Source organism: Lactuca virosa, chromosome 8 (genome assembly GCF_052849685.1).
Source record: "Lactuca virosa cultivar CGN04683 chromosome 8, Lactuca_virosa_CGN04683_v6, whole genome shotgun sequence".
In the NCBI taxonomy this organism is placed as follows: Eukaryota; Viridiplantae; Streptophyta; class Magnoliopsida; order Asterales; family Asteraceae; genus Lactuca; species Lactuca virosa.
Window position 1 is genome coordinate 14,427,815 of NC_136433.1, and position 17,263 is coordinate 14,445,077.

A 17,263-nucleotide genomic window follows, 5' to 3' on the forward strand; every position below is an offset into this window, starting at 1 on the left:
GATGTGAAAATGCAGACGACATTTTTGCCATCTGTGATTTTGTGTCCTGAGAAAATAATAAAAAAATCTAAAAAAATTTATACATAATGTGAAGATGGTTAAAAAAAAGAAACTATTAATTTTGGTTAATTAATAAAAAATTTAAAAAAACTTGTCATTTTCTCAATTTATATAATAATCAATGGCTACAAATAAAATAAAATAAAAATAAAAATAAACCAATAATAAACTATCCGTTCTTCCCACTTTCTCAAGCTATAGAGAACATACACAACACAGTAGTCCAGAATTGTAAGCTAGGGTTTTAGACAGCGGAAATCATGGTGGCAGGTTTAAGGTATTTTACAGATAGATCGGACGACGGCGCCGCCGGTGCACCTCTTCTAGATACTGTCAACGGCGAGGAGCTTATGCATGTCCAGCCGGCCGTTTCCATTGTTCTCGGCAACCATCCTCCCGAGTCTCCTGGCACGCTCTACATCTCTACCAAGTAAATGTCCAACTCTTCTGACAATTCTGCATTTTTTTACGTAAATAACTTCATTTTTGTTCCCTAAGATTCGTTCGAATTTTGTAGACAAGTGATATGGTTGAGCGATACCGAGAGGACAAAAGGCTACGCTGTTGATTTCTTGTCGGTGTCTCTTCATGCGGTGTCTAGGGATCCTGAGGCATTTACATCTCCCTGCATATATACACAGGTATTTCGCCTCTATCACAACTATACTTATATTGTTTTGGCCTGTATTTTATCTCGATGTGAGAGGAAGAATCGATGCCCTATCTTGTGGTAGTCTTATGTTTAGATTGCACTGAAGTATTCAGTATTTAATTGCAATGTATTGTGTTGTGTTTAAGAATATTTGGAGATGAAGTTTATCTTTGCTGTTACAACTGTTTTGATATGAATGAAGGTTCTGTAATTCATTATTATTTTAGATTGATACAGGTGATGAAGATGATGATGATGAAAGTTCAGATTCAGAATCTAATGAAATATTGGATTTATCAAAGATCACCGAAATGAGACTAGTGCCTTCAGACCCTAATCAATGTATACTTCCAAAATCCCACTTCAATACATACAGAATATGAAAAGTCAGTTTCCATCTTAAATCTCAATACATTACTTCACAATCCTAATAAATTAACTTAAATTGGTTGATAGTGGATGCTCTCTTCGATGTGTTCTGTGAGTGTGCAGAGCTCAACCCTGAACCTGTTGAAGGTATATTGCTTGCTTAAATTTACATTTGAAGCCCTTTTGAACTTTTTACTGATATTTACTTCTTTCTTCAGAGGATGAACCTGAGGAGCATAATTGGATATTCAGTGCAGATCAGCTGGGACCTGCCATGGGTATAATAGGTATAAACACATTTTACCTATGCTATATGCTGATTACTTTATTCCATTTAATGTAATTAATTCTTATATTATATTTATGCAACTTACTTTGATGTTTAGATGGAGTTGATCAGGAATGGGATTCTTCACAAACTCATTTCACCACAATTGGTCATCCAAATGGAGATCATGATCTAGCACGCAATGTGCTTGAGGTATGAACTTTACACAACTTTTCCAATCCAACTTTGCTTTCATGTATAACTGAATTCTTGACAAGTGTTTTCCTGTTTCATCTGTCTGTCTTGATTCCATTTGTAATTGGAACCACACGGTTTTTATTTTCCTTTTTAATCATAGGTTTTAAAATGTTTAAGCCATGTACATTAGCTGAAGATGTTATTCAATGTAGGGAGTAGGGACTAGGTCTAAATAATGTTTCTCACTTTTTTACAAATGTATGCAACTGACACAAAGTATGCAATATTGATGATTACACAGCTTCAAATAAATGACCAAAGGTTTGAGGATGCTGAAGAAATGGAGAGCAACAACAGAAATGGTGACCAACAATGATCATCTTCTGGTTACTTGCTCAAAAGCAACTTGACATGTAACGTTTTTTAATGACAACTACCAAGTTTGGTACATGATGATGCAAGGTTTGTAGTTTGTAGGAGTGTGATTTATAAACTTGTTCCTCTTGCAACTGACTTTATACAGTTTTTCAGACTCTTCTAGTTCTTGATGTTTTTAAAGTTGATACAGAATATAATTTTTATGGTAACTCAGATTCGTATAGTAGACCAAACCTTTTCTCAAATTATAACCTATCATTTTCCATTTTCCATTGTTCATTATTTATTTTCATCTCCAAATTCATAAATAACATTCAGCAAACTGCCTTTGCCGCTCCAATTACAGCTTCAACCGTAATCCAATACTCCTTATATATCCTCCCCGCTTTAGCACTCGCCCCAAATCTATCAATCCCAATCGCCTTCCCTTTTGCCCCCATAATCTTCTCCCACCCAAACGTGGACCCCGCCTCCACTCTAACCCTTGCCCCAACAACCACTTGAAAACACACTTTCCTTATACTCATCACTCTGCTCATCAAACAAATGACACCCACCCTCGCTGCCTTCCCTTCCTTCCTCAATTCCTCCCCGGCCATAACTGCAATCTCCGATTCCGATCCTGTCCCAATCAGAATCGTATCCGGTTCGTAACCCACTGAATTATCCGACACCACATACCCTCCCTTTTCCACTTTTTCAGTTGATGTTCCATTTTGATTCGGAAGTTTTTGTCTAGAAAGCGCTAAAATCGAAGGACGTTTTGTGTTCAAACAGCGACACGGTATGCACCTGCGGTTTCATTCTCGTCGGCTGGCCGAAGCATATGAGGATGTTCGGCATGGCTCGGAAACTTGATAGATGTTCCACGGGTTGGTGGGTGGGGCCGTCTTCGCCTAAACCGATTGAATCGTGAGTCATCACGTAGATGACTCTCGATCCTGATAGGCCGCCAGTCTCATGGCGGCTCTCATGTAATCGGTGAAAACGAAGAAAGTTGCACAGTATGGGATGAGTCCGGGTGTGTGGAGAACGATTCTGTTGTAGATCGCTCCCATTCCGTGTTCCCGGACTCCGAACCGGATGTTTCGTTCTTTGGGGGTTTCCTTTTGGAAATTTCCGGATGATTTTAGAAGAGTCATGTTGGAGGAAGCAAGATCCGCACTGCCTCCAAGGAGTCCCGGGAGAACTTTTGCTAGTGCTTTTAGACATTGTTGCGATAAATTTTGTATCGCATCACCTGGTGTGTAAGATCGCAAGAAATCAAAATTTTCATCTCAATATTCAGGGGATTCGTGTAAGTTTAGTGAACAAGCCGAGATAGATGGAAACTAACCGGCAGAGCATTTTCCCATCCGACAGGTAATACACCACTTATAAGAGATTTCAATTATGTGGCATTTTCCTTGTAAATCTTCTTGTATGCTGCAAACTTTGCATTCCATTCGGCTTCAAGAACACTACCATAAGCGACGTGTCGACTCAAATGCCTACAAACAATTCAAACACCTATTTTTCCAGCAATCTCTAAGTTGCCAATATACTTCACACTGGACCGACTACGTAGACATAATCATAGTGACCACAATGAGCCCAATCCACATGACTACGTAGACATAATCTTCTGGTACATCAAATGGCTCGTGATCCCATCCAAGATTTTTCCTTGTGGCATCGACTTCCTTGGCTCCCAATGCACTACCATGAGCACTATACGAGTTAGCTTTGTTTGGTGATCCATATCCAATCGTAGTTGTAACCTGTATATATGAAAATCTCATATATATATATATATATATATATATATATATATATATATATATATATATATATATATATATATATATATATAGATTATGACCCGCGTTAAACGTGAGGGAACACATATAAAAAACATACAAATGTCCATAGAACTCTTAAAATGAATTTATTAAATTCTTGAATACATATAATAAAAAATATTAATATCATAAAACAAAATAAAACATGATTTGAAGATTAAAACTATAGACAAAATAAACAAAATATTCAATCATAAACTAATATAAAATATTAAAATATCTTCATGAGAAAAAACAACGGTTTTCGAATGCAATTTGAAATAAATACAATCACATATTTATACTTGAATCAGAATCACTTCTTTCTATGATTCCGTTACGGTCTCAATGCTAGCTTCTTTATTGGCCAAGCCACGGTCAGCAGCAAACTTTATGGTGTCAATTTTCTCTCCTCGGTTGTATGAGTCGCCTAAATACCACAAGGGCATAAACGTCAAATGTTGAGAATTACAAAATATATTAAGAAATTAAAGAATTTGGGTAAGAAAACACGCACCTAAAACATTCAAATGGAAGCGTTTCTATATAGTGGTTGAATGGTCAACCTTGAAACCCATATCTTCAAACATGCTCGACTACAAGCAGAAAATGAAATATAAAACCAGACACTCGTATAGTTTATTATTATTATTATTATTATTATTATTATTATTATTATTATTATTATTATTTGTATTTAATTTTTATTTACCTGTTCTAAAAATCCATCATTAGGGCAAACATATTCATTGCTTTGGCATAACGATTCAAGTGCATCTCCAGGGATATTTAGGTGGACAAAAATGGAAAGAGACATTTCATATCCAATGGAAGAAAATGTAAAATGATTAATAAATAAGACAATAAATACTGAAAATTTTAGCTGTTTTCAAACCTTCTAGAGATATTCGTTCAGTTCTCATCAGGCTGTGATGATGGCCGCACTGCAACGAACACACACTAAATAAGCACAAAAATAAAACAGAGATGGATTTTTATTTATAAATTATAACTTATAACTTATAAGCAAAACATGATCAAGAAAATAAGTTTTAACACAAAGGGTACACATAGATACAAGAAGTATACATGTGTATGAACATGAAAGTAATAGATGAAATGAACCAAAAATGAACCCTTTTTCCTACTTTCATCAATGAAATCCAAACAAACATCTAAATGATCAAGCAAATTATTGCTCTCCATATCTCTCAAAGGAATAGCCATCCTCACCAGATTCAAATCATTTCCTGCATTCTCGACTACATAAAGAATCTTCTTGGAGGATAATAAGGTTTTATCTGATACATCACCCTCCAAATTTTCATTTGAATCTGAATCCCCTATGTACACAGTGCGAATCTCTTCGGTAGGAACTGAGAAACTCGATTTCCATTCTGAGAAAAAGCTGATAGAAGCCGAGCTCAGAACTGATAAGATATGGGTGATTCCTTCACATAAAATGACAAACTATAGGGACCATTTTTGAAATTTTGTCTATTTTTTATTTATTTGTGTATTATAGCAATGTTGACATTGTTAAGCATCGGATAGATCTTCCAAATTACAACGTTGTAATAGAAATAAATAAAAATTGGATGCTAAAATAAACAAATCAATGGAAGTACGTCGCTATTTCTTGCATTTAACCCAATCTTCTATTGCAGCATTGTACTTTCCTTTCTTCTTATTGCAACATTGTTCTTCCAAATTATATCTTATTAAAGCATTGGCATATGAATGTCTGCCCAAATGTAGCTATAGTGAGTTGACTTTTTAAAGAACAGTTCCTTAATAAGAAATAATTGAAACACACAATGCTCTAATAACAAAAAAAAATGTTATAGATAAAAGATAACAAAAAAAATAGTATTTCTTGCATTTAGTTCATAATATTTTGAACATGTAACTGTTAACTATACATTTTTATTATATCTTTCATCAAATTAAATGCTGAACTTTTGTATGATAGTAAATGATTATTAGTTTTGGTTTCAATTAAAATAGTTTGATAGGCATATTGAAAAGCCATTGTTATTTTAAATCTTTATGATGCTTAAAATTTGTCATATGCATGTGTATGGAAGAGATGCGAACCAATGCAAAAAGATTGGCTCCACTAAAATATGCACAAGCCTCACTCTTAACCAATAGCAACCAAGTCCACACCAGCATCTATTGGCTTATTCCTAGCAAGAGCTTTCAAGATCAACCCACGTTCATCTGGATTTGGCAGAGGCACATACACAAGTTTCTCCATTCTTTTAGGTCTTAAGAGTGTCTTGTCCACCATCTCAGGCCTAAAATTAAATAAACAGGATCAGTTATAAATAAAGTAATTTATAAAGAAAATCAAAGATGACATGTCACACCTGTTTGTAGCACCAATTACATAAACGCCCTTTCGTTGGTCAACACCATCTAGCTCTACCAAAAGCTCCAAAAGTAAAAGAGCTTTTATCTTTCCGGAACACTAAGGTGTTGTTTAGTTTTGACTAAATAAATGGACTTAGGGGTTGTTTCTTTTTTCCATTAAGTATTTTATGGGTAGAATGACTAAATGGATAATGATGTCTGTGTGGATAACTTGCTGCATACATAAGGTTTGTTTCTTTTCTTTTCTGGTTTGAATGAAACTAAAATAACCATTTCACCCTAACATTCCCAACAAACAATTTTCACAACATGCATCAATTTTAACATGAGAGTAGTTGGGAGGAAAAAGAGGACATAAAATAGGTAAATTGTTGGCGTCTTAATAGTTTTTTACATTAAACCAGATATTTAGGCTTAATCCTTTAAGTCATTTTGTCCATACTAAGTCAAAAGAAGAAACAAATTTGTACATTAAGTGTTTAACCTATTTATCACAATAAGTAAAAAAGAAACAACCCCTTGGTAACGACACATGATTCTTTTTTACTTAAATGGGGAACAAATATAAGAATTAAGACCGGTCTTAATTTAGATCCAATAAAGGAAAAGTATTTACTCATACAATGAAAAAAGCTGGTAACATGAGTCACAACTCCCTGAACCACGTGTCCCCCTTCGTTAATCTCTGTGGCGGCAAACTGTTAAATTATCATAAAGAAGTTAAAAACTTCACTCAGACATTATATCAGTTGGGGTGCGCAGTAGAAAAATTCAAAACCGTTATTAAATAGAAACTATCATTTGCATATTTAAAAAGCGCTCAAGTTGAAGAACCAAAATCACGTCAACAATCAGAAGATTATAAACACAATAAGTTAAAATTGAATGTCGATAGTGAAAGGGAGATTAATATTCAGAGGTATAATCGAATCAAGCAATCGAATCCAGTAAATTAACATTAAATCGATGGATCAATAACTACAGGTCACCCATAATATCTACAAATGTCAGCCATAATATCTACAAATGTTAGCTATGTCACAGTGAAATAGTATATAAAATACAATTAACAAAGAAAAGGGGATTTCTGAAACTTTAAAAATCAAAAATTTTGTTACTTTTTACAGCTGATGGTATATATAAAGTTAGAAACAAACCTTCAACATGAGCATTTTTTGGAATATCAGGTTGTACACCTTCAATGGCTAACCAGATTGAAGTATCCAGTGGTGATTTTGGTAATGGAGCTTCAATTACATCTTTAAAATCCACATCTTTGTCATCAATGTAAAATAGATCTTAGTGTCAAATGGCTCTTTTGAAATGCAAAGGATCTCCAGATGTGAATCCATAGATTGGTTGAACTGACAATAATAATAGGTCAATTTAGGAAAACTGTATTATATTATTGTAATCTAAAAGGAGAAAAATGATCTTTTTTTATAAACAATGACTACCTCAACATTTCTCATGCTGATTGCACTATCTACATCATATGTAGTCAATGTGGTTCTGTTTGAAATGCATGCATTTGATTGCTTCCTAAGTTTTAACAAAAGGAACCAAACAAGAATTTCATTATCAACTACAGGAATTTCAAATTAGGAATATTGTATTATATTATTGTAATCTAATGCAGTTTGCTCAAAAAATCTAAACTAAAGAAAACAATCAGTACATATTTTTTATGAAGTGACCGAAGCTAACCCACATAAAATAGGTTGTCAAATTTTTTGTATTTGAATCAATCATAATAAAAAATTCACATTTTGTAAACACCAAACTTAAAATAAAGGTAAACTTAGTTGAATCATGGAGAAAGACGTTGCAAATTTATAGCATTTGAAACTATATGCTGCAAAGATTTAACATTAATAGTTATTTCATTGGTTGGGTTCTGGTTGGCGATGTTTATAATCCATTGAAAAGCCAGCCCATTTGACTTTTAAGTAAAAAGTAAGGGTTTAGGGGATCAAGAGCTCATACATGTTTTGGGATTAAGAGATTTTATGTGTGTATGTTTGTTTCATAAACAACATATGTACATATACTTAAAAGTTTACTATTTAAAATTTAGGTAAAGGAACTCATGTGATGAAAAAAGGTTGTACTTGATTTACCTTTGATGATGAGTAACCAAGAAGTGTTTGTAGATGGGAAATAAAAATATAAAAACTCAAACCTGTTAAACCAGAAAATCAAAAACGATAGCAAACAAAAGCAAAAAAAAAATGATGCGAAGATGCTCACCGGTTCGTTAGTTGTTCTTCAATTGCAGGTGCAAAAATGAAATGGTTTTTTGAATGTCGTTGAAGGGAAGATAAATAAAACAGGCCTGCAAAAAAGCCAATGTAATAATGAGGCGTGTTAGTTTTGGATTCCAATCAGACAGAACTGGAACTCAAGATTTCATTCCATGACATATTGGAAGCCAAATGGAAAGAATTCAATCCCATCAAATTCCATATTTAATGGATTTCACCATTCATTGGGATTGACAAAAGGAATTCTATTCCATTCTTATTTTCATTAAAGTTAGTGTGATCCATTTGAGGATTCTTAAAGTAAAGATAGAAAAAAGAATAACTATAACTTTAATATGCAAATGGGACACAATCGTAAAGATCAATATTATGCACAAAAATTTGAGGAGGCAATATATATATATATATATATATATATATATATATATATATATATATATATATATATATATAAGATTTAAGAAACTCAAGATCACTCATAAATTAGACTACCTTCAATGCATTTTGAAGAATCTTAGCAACGCCAACCACCTACATCATACAACCTGCTGCAAACCTGATACAAAATGACAACTTGTTGTTGAAGGCATCCATACATATAAATGAAGTCACTGCTACAAGAGGCTGTCAAAATATAGTCAACATAAAATATCAGGTTGACCGGTTGGTACAGAATCCTGCAAAACTATAATCTTTGGCATATTAAAAAAATCATATTTACCAAGCCTTGTACTATTCGTGCATAGATGGAGATTTAAAAGGCATGTTAAAAAGCATATTTACATGTAATACCCTCCATGGGGTCTAATGATATATCGAAAGACATGGAAATGAAAAGTTGCCTATTGTTGGTAGGTTTAGTTCACTTATATCTTAAATATGTAACATGTCAGATGGTTTCTCAACTTGTTTTCTCTGTCAAAAAATTTATTACATTTTAGGTTTCTCAACTTGTTCAAAGAATTGCAAAAAAGAATAAAGAAAACCTAAAAATTAAATGCTTCTACTTTATTAAAACTCAGGTAGAGGCTGATAAGTTACAATGGTGTTCTTACCCTTAATAGCTACAAATGGTTGGGATTTAGAGGATCTAACTTGTATATTTGATGAGCAATTTTGACTATGGCCCGCATATTAAGATATGAAATTAGAAAGCCTGCAGCGTTCCTGGTCCCAGAAGCTTCTTCTCATTTGATTTTCCAACAACCACAGGCTCAAAATCAACAAAACTTCCCTGTATTTAAATACATATGTAGAACTACTGAAACCCAACAAATAACAATAAAAACAGGCAAATAAATAAATAGTCTACATGTATGCCATTACTCTTCAATAAAGTGCTTTTACATAAACAAGATTTCAATCTAACACGTTCAATTTTCCAAAACAAAATATTAATTTGAAAGAACTACAATTTTAGAGATAAGAAGCAATGGTAAGAAATCTGAAATGAACAATTTATATCCATTATATATGAAAGGCTTGATATGAATCTATGATCAAGAATGGGTTTACAACCATGAACAATGGTATCTTAAAAGCATTTATTAAAATTATGGACCAATAATTTTGATTCAAATACAACTTCTAGTTATGTTATCTAGAATTTATAAATATTATAGTAAGAATAATCATACCTGTACATAAACATCTAAGTGTATTCATTTGTTCATTTGTTTGTTTACTATACATAACATCCTACTTCTATTCCAAACCGTATTCATTTGTTCAAGGAAAGATGTCAAGTTCATTAAACCATAAGGTTTCTGCATGTTCCAAACTTCAAAGAGGTAAACCAAATAAGCCAATTTAAATTACACACAATCGACCTGGAATTAATTATCTCAACATTGAAGATGTCAATTTCATTGAATCAGAATAGGATACATATGAGGTTACCACCTCCTTTTCTTTACGGTTACTCCCTAAACAGTTGAAACTTATATTTAATTCAAATAGGCTAATAAAAGACGGTAAACTCTTTGATTTTTTTTGCAAGAGTAGTAACAAAACACCACATTTTTTCCGACGTGTGCAAGGATTTGTTGTCTAGATAATTTCCAATCAGAATAACAATAAAACTAAAATGGAGGAAATGAGTAAGATATGTAGCTTTCAATGGAATTTATTATTCATAAAATAACTTTAGCTTTTGGATGATCAATTTTCTGTCATTAATGCACTTACAACTTTTCTCGAGACCTCTTAGGCATTTCATCGAATGGGTGGTGAGCAAAAGCTGAAAATTTCCACTCACGCCAAATGGAAAGCTACATATCTTAATTTCAGGAGGATTCCAAGTTACGATTGGGGAGATGGTTTTGCAATATGCTACAATCATCCATACAATCAAAAATGAGTTTGAAGATGAGTAAGCATTCTTCAGATTTAACTATCAGCAAGAAAATCAACTCAAAGAGGATAAAATTGTAACCTTCTGTCCAAGCCAATGAGAGCGCTCTAAAGCCATAATCACATAGAAGATTTTTCGATAGCAAGAGTTCATTTGATTCTTGAATGATGGTACATATCGTCTATATCGTCTATAGGGTGAGGGAAAGGAGCAGTCTATAGGGTGAGGGAAGGGAGCAGGTCTTCAACAACAGTGTCTCCGTCTAGGGTTTTACAGGGAGTCAATCATACTATTGAGAGAGAAGAAGTTGTAGGTAAGCATGTGTAACGTCCCAATTTTGAGTCCAAAAGTTTTATTTTAATTAACAGATTATAAAACATTCATAAGAAAACTGCGAAACAATACATCATTTTGTGAATCAATGTATCATGTCCGAAAACCCAAAACATATAATAGCAACATGTCAGAGTACAATCCCAGAATATCTCAAGTGCGGAAAATCAATGCGTGTGTGTATGATGTGCCACTACCGCGCCGGCTCTTAGCCCTTCGCTGAAGAGGTACCTGAAACCAAAACTGTAAACCGTAAGCACGAAGCTTAGTGAGTTCCCCCATCGTACCACATACCATACAATCACATAGCATACATACTGCCGGACAATTCTGGGGTGCCCGACCTACCCGATACGGCCATTCTGGGGTGCCGACCTACCCGGTACGGCCATTCTGGGGTGTCGACCTACCCATGTCAAGCCATTCTGGGGTGCTGACCTACCCATGTCAAGCCATTCTGGGGTGCTGACCTACCCGTCGGTCCTAACAACCGACCCTCGGGGACTATTCCACCCCTTACTGCTACTATCACATATATCATAACATAAACATACTATCAGACATATCTGGGGTGTCCGAACTACCCTTCGGTCCTAACAACCGAACTTGGGGACTATTCCCCTCCTACTACCACTATCACATATAACATATCATGCCAGCATATAAACATATCATCACATACTATCAGACATATCTGGGGTGTCTGACCTACCCTTCGGTCCTAACAACCGAACTCTACTACTATCACATATAACATATCATGCCAGCATATAACATATCAGGTAGTAGCAAAACTAGATGATATCACAAAGACAATCATCTAACATACAACTCCTACTGGTGGGCCGGCATTGTGGCCGTAGACCCACCGCTACTGGAAGGTAACTCACCTCAAACGAGTAGCTGCTGATAATCCGTGTGGGGAATCTTTGACTGCTGCTACTCCGGAAGTCCTCCGGCTATAATCCCCACAAAACACTTAATCAGAATCTGATATCTACCCATAGGGTAAAATGACTATTTTACCCCTAACCAAGTCCAAGTCAAAGTCAACTTCCAGTTGACCGGACTCGCCGAGTTGGGCCGTCAACTCGTCGAGTCCCTTCCCTTTACTCGTCCTTATCCACGACTCTACTCGTTGAGTTTAGCGACGACTCGACGAGTTCCTCTCCGATATGAACATCGATTGAGCCTTCATACGACTCGCCGAGTCTGATGAACACTCGTCGAGTTTATCTTCAACTGATGAACAAGTCCTGACCTTGACTCGTCGAGTTGTATGAACAACTCGTCGAGTTCATCTTCAAACATAAGAAGATTGCCTTGGACTCGCCGAGTCTGTTCTAGCACTCGTGGAGTCCCAAGAACTCCAGGTCTAAAATTAAGTCCAGTGCGTTAGGTCACTCTTTCTATCCTGTTACAACCCTTATAACGCCCAACTGAGTCCTTTTCGATCCTCAACAGAAATGGGATTCAAAGTCTTGGACTCGTCGAGTCCCAAGAACGGACTCGCCGAGTCGATGACATCCACACACTAAATCCTCGATTCCTGAGGTACAACACTTGACCAAAAGGTAGATCTGGGCTCCTACAATCGTTCTAGCACTTAAAGTTACAAACTTTACGTGCATGCATGGGACTTTGAGTCCAAAAGGTCCTACAACAAGCTCTTGGGTTGCATGGAGTCTTTCTTGGGTGTAAAAGCACCCACTTTCTGCCTTGTGACCCCTTTAAGGACCTAGATCCGAAGCCTTGTTCCCAAACACGCTTGCATTCATGGTTGGCTACCTAAAATGGCTTTAAAAGCCCTAAATCTCCGCAAAATTGGATCTAGCAAATGAACAAGCAAGTTAGCAACTTTATACCTTCTGATGGCTTAAAATGAAGCACAAACTCGAACCCCTCTGGTCTCCTCTTGTTTCCTCAAGCCTTTCTCCTTCCTTCTTAAGACTATCAACACCAAAATCCACCAAAATGGCTTAGATTGCTTCAACAACGGCTAGGGTTTTCTATGGAGGGTTTCTGGGAGCATAAAGGGACAATGGAGGCTGTATAAGGTTGTTTAAATAGGGTGCAACCCTCAGATTAGGGTTTTGTCCATACAGAGCCTACTCGTCGAGTCCGGGACCCGACTCGACGAGTCCATCACTTAAATCCCGCGTTTCATCCCGCTTCTACTCGGCGAGTTGGTCCTTCAACTCGCCGAGTCCAAGGCCAAAAATGCAAAAGTACTTAAATAAAATACATACCAGGAACTAGGTGCTACAAATCTCCCCCACTTATCTTAGACTTCATCCTCGAAGTCTGCTGCTCGATCCTGGAATAGCTCTGGGTAATGCTCCATCATCTCATCCACCGGCTCCCAGGTCCATTCGGAGCCCTTCCGGTGCTGCCATTGCACCTTCACGAGCTCCACCTTTTTGTTCCTCAGATCCTTCGACTTCCGGCCGAGAATCGCTACAGGCCGCTCAATGTAATTCAGGCTGTCATCGACCTGAATATCCTCTAGTGGTACCACCGCCGAGTCGTCCACCAAACATTTCCGTAACTGGGAGACGTGAAAAGTGCTATGAATCTGACTAAGTTCGACTGGGAGATCCAACCTATAGGCCACCTTGCCCACCCGGGCTATAACCCTGAAGGGTCCAATATACCTGGGACCCAACTTGCCCCGTTTCCTGAATTGGATGACGCCCTTCCATGGCGACACCTTCAGGAGAACCATATCCCCGACGTGAAATTCCAGGTCCGATCGGCGCTTGTCAGCATAGCTTTTCTACCGACTCTGCGCAGTCTGAAGTCTGCTCCTGACCTGCTGAATCCGTTCGGTCGTCTTGAGCACTACATCGGTGCTCCCCATGACCCTCTGGCCAACCTCGCCCCAGCATATCGGGGTCCTGCACTTTCTCCCGTACAACATCTCGAAGGGAGGTCGATCGATACTCGCATTGTAGCTATTATTATACGAGAACTCCGCCAACGGAAGGTAGGTATCCCAGCTACCTCCGAAGTCTAAAACACATGCCCACAGCATATCCTATAGCGTCTGTATGGTACGCTCGATCTGACCATCCGTCTGCGGGTGAAAGGCTGTGCTAAAATGCAGACGAGTACCCAGCTCGTCATGAAACTTCTTCCAAAACCTGGAAGTAAACCGAACATCTCTGTCTGAAATCACCGACACTGGCACCCCATGCCGTGCCACCACCTCTCTGATATAAATGTCGGCCAGCTTTTCGGCCGAGATGCTCTCCTGAATCGGAATAAAATGAGCACTCTTGGTCAATCGATCGACGATGACCCAAATCGAATCCACCCATTTCCACAGTGGGATATCCAACGGCTGTATCTTACCGTGTGGCCTCTGGTGCTCGGCCTTGACCTTCCTGCAGGTCAAGCACCGCTCCACGTACCATGCTACGTCCCGCTTCATGCAGGGCCACCAATAATCAGGCCGAAGATCTCTATACATCTTCATGCAGGGCCACCAATGACCAATTTTGCCCCTGTTTACTATCATATTCATAGATTCAAATGACTACAATAGAAAAAGATAAATAGCATCAGTTGACATCAACAATTTATAATCACTCAACCAACAGGAGGGCTGCATTAGCAGGGTTAAGGGATATCAGGTAAAGAAAATCAAGTTAAATACACGTACATACATAAGTGAAGAACCATTGGGCTTCAAAAATTTGATATTTTTCCTACAACATATTTGTTGCATTCATTAAACAGGTTGAAAGAAATAGGGAAGGACATCCACATAGGGTTAATAACATACATACACATAAGGGTTTAAAATTTCATTTAGATTGAAGAGTAATTTCACAGATACACATACACATGAATCGAAGAAAATAAAATTCAAGCAAACTGAAAAAAAAACTGCAGAATACAAATTCGAAATCCAAAACACAAAATAAAGCACAGAACAACACACACGACCATAGAAGGTCTTGAGGATCGAACATACACAACCATAGAAACCGAACTGATTTAAACATCAAATAAACACATCTATAAAAACTGACTTAGGGACACACATACAATCAATATTATAGCAATGATGTTTGATAGTACTTACCTGGAATTTTTTTTGTTTTTAATGCAAAAAGTAGATGATAGTTAGGCCAAATACAGAAACACGGTGAATGTGAAATCAGGAGTTCAACTTGAAAAGAAAGAAATCGGCTATTTGTGATGGAGGAGTACTGTTTATCATCAATTGGAGTTCAGAGCTTCCTATCAATAAAAAACTGGCACTATCAATCAAAAACTGTCATGAGTAAATATATGGTAAAATGAAATACCATATTGTATACATTATATAAATTAGGAACGGATTCTGTGAATTTAGGGTCAATGTAATGAAGTTTTGATGACATACGTTATTTGAGCAAAATACACGGCAAGATACCATATATGTGGCTTTTATTTTGGGATTATTAATGGAATGAAAACAAAACATTAATGAAATTATTAAATTAAATTAATCTACAAATAAATTACAAAATGACATGTGACTTTTATTTAAATCAAAATTACCAAAAAATTACATGTGGCATAGTGAAGGAGGAAGTGACATGGCAAAAAAGATTTTCATTTATTAGGATATATATATATATATATATATATATATATATATTATTTAAAAGATTCACATAATAATATTTTTTATTATAAACGAAAAAAAAAAAAAAAACTTAGATCAAAGTGGGTCTATCTTTAACCGATTTTGCTTCCTTAGACCTTAATCGCCTCACGAATTTCATCGTATCTTGAGTTACCATTCTTCACCCTAATCCCTCAAACCTCGTGTCAACATTCTCAGTGAAAGCAATACCAGTCTCTCCATCAATGGAGATATGATTATCATCATAGAATGCTATCAGCTTTCCAAGTCCCAATGTGCAGCAAGTGAACAAGCTTCATTGGAAACTCCTTCCATTTGACAACCATCACCAACTACAACAAACCTAATCAAATATAAACGTAATTAAGTATACCAAAAATTCATCAAAAACATAAACTCGAGAATCAAATATTATATATATATATATATATATATATATATATATATATATATATATATGGTGTTTTTACGTGTAGTGATCAGCGATCTCATGGTCTGGTTTGTTGTATCGGCAGATCGGCTTGCTAGACGCTTCTCTGCAAATGCTAAACCAACCGCATTAGCAATACCGTGTCCCAGAGGTCCTACAAGATGAATTAAATCATTAAATTTGGTTAAGTTTAAGTCGCCGAATTCCAGATTCGTATATTTTCGGGTGAATCGTAACATAAATGAAGGGAAATTGGAAATACCAGTTGTGACTTCGATTCCTAGTGTCTCAAAGTTTTAGGGTGTCCAGGTGTTTTGCTTCCCCACTGTCGGAAGCTTTTCAAGTCCTCTTCCTACCAGTAGCCAGTAGGTTGAGTTATTCATAAATTGAAGAAAATCCCAGAGAGGAAATTTCAAATTTGATATGAAAATGAAACGAATAATTTGAAACTAGAAAAATTAGTGTTTGATACCTTGACACTATCGTAACCAGCTAAGTGAAGGATGCAGCCGTGTCCAACGGATAACAGAAACCGATCACGGTTAAACCAGTACGGGTTCTTCGGGTTATTCCTCATAAACTCATCTAATAGTATATGACCCATTGGAGCACAACCCATGGGCAATCCGGGATGACCTGAATTCGCCTTCTCAACTGCGTCTACACTCTACAGCCATGAATCGGATCGTGTTCACAGATTTCTCCACCAATGACGAGTCGGTTGCTTTCTGGACTGATTGTGCAGACGCTTTCACGGTAGTATGTGATTATCGCGTTCGCGTCAGTTGGATTGGAGTGAGGGAAGCGGTGTGACGTAGGGCGGTGGAGTTGGAACTGGAAATGAAAGAGAGGTTGACGACGAGGCGATCAGTGTTGGTGGTTTAGGTGGTGTTAGTGGATATGGAGGTGGACAAGAAAGCTTGTGTAATGGAGGATGACGATGTGACATCCTCTAATTTCTCGGCCAGAAAACACCGATTTAATTTATGTTTTTAAAATAAAATCAGAGAAATCTTTTTAAAAGATGTTGCGGAATAGGTCCCCAAAACAAAACATGATGAAAGTTTATCAAAACCTTTCTATAAGAAATGTATTGTTTCATTTCAAATCAAAACCTCGGGAT

At 36.6% G+C, this 17,263-nt stretch overlaps 1 protein-coding gene, 1 long non-coding RNA gene and 1 pseudogene across 2 annotated transcripts; 1 reads left to right on the forward strand and 2 right to left on the reverse strand.

Annotated features, from left to right (window-relative positions):
- The first annotated feature begins 241 nt into the window (after positions 1 to 241).
- On the forward strand, positions 242 to 2,148 carry LOC145130871 (chloride conductance regulatory protein ICln-like). The gene is made up of 7 exons (XM_079065626.1): positions 242 to 490; positions 578 to 701; positions 940 to 1,054; positions 1,169 to 1,228; positions 1,300 to 1,368; positions 1,468 to 1,562; positions 1,849 to 2,148. The coding sequence occupies exons 1-7, from the start codon at positions 321 to 323 to the stop codon at positions 1,921 to 1,923; spliced, it is 708 nt and encodes a 235-aa protein (XP_078921752.1). The 5' UTR covers positions 242 to 320; the 3' UTR covers positions 1,924 to 2,148.
- Position 2,149: 1 nt separating this feature from the next.
- On the reverse strand, positions 2,150 to 16,832 carry LOC145130870 (transketolase, chloroplastic-like; annotated as a pseudogene).
- LOC145130872 (uncharacterized) lies at positions 3,993 to 8,541 on the reverse strand. Its single transcript, XR_013717762.1, has 8 exons — positions 8,242 to 8,541; positions 7,579 to 7,663; positions 7,279 to 7,485; positions 6,118 to 6,819; positions 4,979 to 6,045; positions 4,458 to 4,689; positions 4,263 to 4,341; positions 3,993 to 4,175 (listed from the first exon to the last, which is right to left on the reverse strand). It is a non-coding gene; the product is annotated as an uncharacterized LOC145130872 (long non-coding RNA).
- Positions 16,833 to 17,263: the final 431 nt, after the last annotated feature.